This window comes from Myotis brandtii, unplaced genomic scaffold (genome assembly GCF_000412655.1).
Source record: "Myotis brandtii unplaced genomic scaffold, ASM41265v1 scaffold439, whole genome shotgun sequence".
Taxonomy (NCBI): Eukaryota; Metazoa; Chordata; class Mammalia; order Chiroptera; family Vespertilionidae; genus Myotis; species Myotis brandtii.
In genome coordinates, this window is record NW_005366783.1 from 491,535 (window position 1) to 493,579 (window position 2,045).

A 2,045-nucleotide genomic window follows, 5' to 3' on the forward strand; every position below is an offset into this window, starting at 1 on the left:
TCTACCTACACCCCGCCCCCATCCCGCCCAGCTAGATCCCGGCCCCACCTTTGGTCCCAGCCTGTCCGCTTCCAGCCCTGGCCCCGCCTCCAGACCAGGCAGGTGGCAAATGCGACCCTGGCATTAGGGGAGGTCCAGAGGCCAGCGTGGCAACGGGCGCCAGTGTGCCCTCGGCTAACCCTGGGCAAGGCCTTGCACACCCCTAGGGGTACCTGCCATTCATTAACGCCCGCACCCAGAGGCAGGCGACAGACGGACAGAGAGAAAACTGTGACATGAAGCCCGGCAGGTGTGGCTCAGTGGTTGAGCCTGGACCTATGTCCCAGGAAAATAAAAATATATTTTTTTTAAAAAAAGAAAGAAAACTGTGACATGACCACATAGTCACTAGGGGTGGGATGTGCCCCTGGCTCAGCCCCCGCCAAGGATACCTCCCAGCAGCCTGCGGCCTCCTGGGGTGATGGGGTCAAGTGACCCCACGGGAGGCCTGGTCCCAGGTCAGCCAGGCCACTGGGCAAGTACCCTCCCTCTGGGCCAGTTTCCTCATTCATCTATCTATCTATAATCTATCTATCTATCTATCTATCTATCTATCTATCTATCTATCAGGTTAATATGCAAAGTGTCCCCTCGGGAGTTTGACCAGGAGTTTGATTGCTTGCTATGACGTGTGCTGACCACCAGGGGGCAGTGCGGAACGAAGGAAGGCCCAGGCCGGCAGCCAGCAGCCAGGGAAGGAAGGCCCCAGCCGGCAGCTGGAAGGCCCACATGGGCCCTGATCTCTGGCCAGGCCTAATGACTCTACCCATGCACCAATTTCGTGCACCGGGCCTCTAGTAGAAAGGGACAAGATGATGACTGGGTGAGTCATTCATGACACCTCTGCACAGGGAGGCAAGAGCATTTATTGCCCCTGCCCTGCAAGTTTCTATTTTGCCCTAAAGAATTGATGGGGCACACAGACACTTATGCAATTCTCCCCCCCTAACAGTGTTGGCAGAACAGCGTAGGGTGTTATTGCATTTCTACGGAGAGGAGTCAATTTGAGAGAGGAAGGGAGAGGGAGAGAGAGAGAGAGACAGAAACATCAATGATGAGAGAGAATCACCGCTCGGCTGCCTCCTGCACGCCCCACGCTGGGTAGCAAGCCCACAACCCGGGCCTGTGCCCTGACCAGGAATCGAACCGTGGCCTCCTGGTTCAGAGGTCGACGCTCAACCACACCTTGGTACCGGGTGGCTGAAGGTCACGGTACGTCTCCGTGCAGACACTGGAATTAAATGGTTGTCAGCTCTGCCACAGCGAGCGCCACTGTAGTCTCAGACCTCCCAGATTCCTCCTTCTTAAACCAAGCAGGTCACGGGGAGGACTCACCCTCATCCGGGCCGTCCACTGAGATGACATGCAATGGCCTCAGACGCCACCAATTAACACCTGGAAACACCCGTGACTCCATCTGCCACCGACTCGGCCAGCAGCAGGCCCACGGCACAGCCTGCCGGGCCCTCCCTTCCATCCCTTCCATCCATAATTGACTAGGAAGCTTCGTTTGGCTGCAGAGGTTCTGCGGCATCACCTTTAAGCCGCGGTGGCAGAGCGTGGCACCGATCTTTCACAGAGAGCTTCATGGAGGTGATCCCCTCAGACTCCTTGTGCATGTCACGCCGAGCACCACGTTGCAAATCGGTTTAGAATCTAAACCTGGTTGCAAAGAATCTAAACGGAAAATTTTTACTTTTTTCCCTAGGTCCAAGTACCACCAGAAAAATGGGAACAAAGTGAGTCTTCTTTTTTTTTTTTTTTTTAATAAATTTTTATTGATTTCAGAGAGGAAAGGAGAGGGAGAGAGAGAGAGCCAAGGAAGGTGTGGGAGGGGCGCAGGGCCAGGGCTGTGAGGCAGCCAGGGCTGCAAAGGCCCTGGCAGCCGGGTCTGTGAAGGTCTAACCTTGCACGAATTTTTTGCATTGGGCCTCTAGTTTATAGAATAATTAAAAAGGAATCCACAGCTCCTGAAATATATTATCTTAAAAAGGAATCCATGGTGC

General features: G+C 54.3%; 1 protein-coding gene across 1 annotated transcript in view; it reads right to left on the reverse strand.

Moving 5' to 3' along the window:
• The window catches only part of CHRNA5 (cholinergic receptor, nicotinic, alpha 5 (neuronal)), a 21,643-nt gene extending 19,985 nt beyond the window's left edge, over positions 1-1,658 (reverse strand). Inside the window, exon 1 of the mRNA XM_014546254.1 lies at positions 1,577-1,658. Within this exon, the coding sequence (XP_014401740.1) occupies positions 1,577-1,658 (82 nt within the window). The remainder of the gene's footprint in view (positions 1-1,576) is intronic.
• Positions 1,659-2,045: the final 387 nt, after the last annotated feature.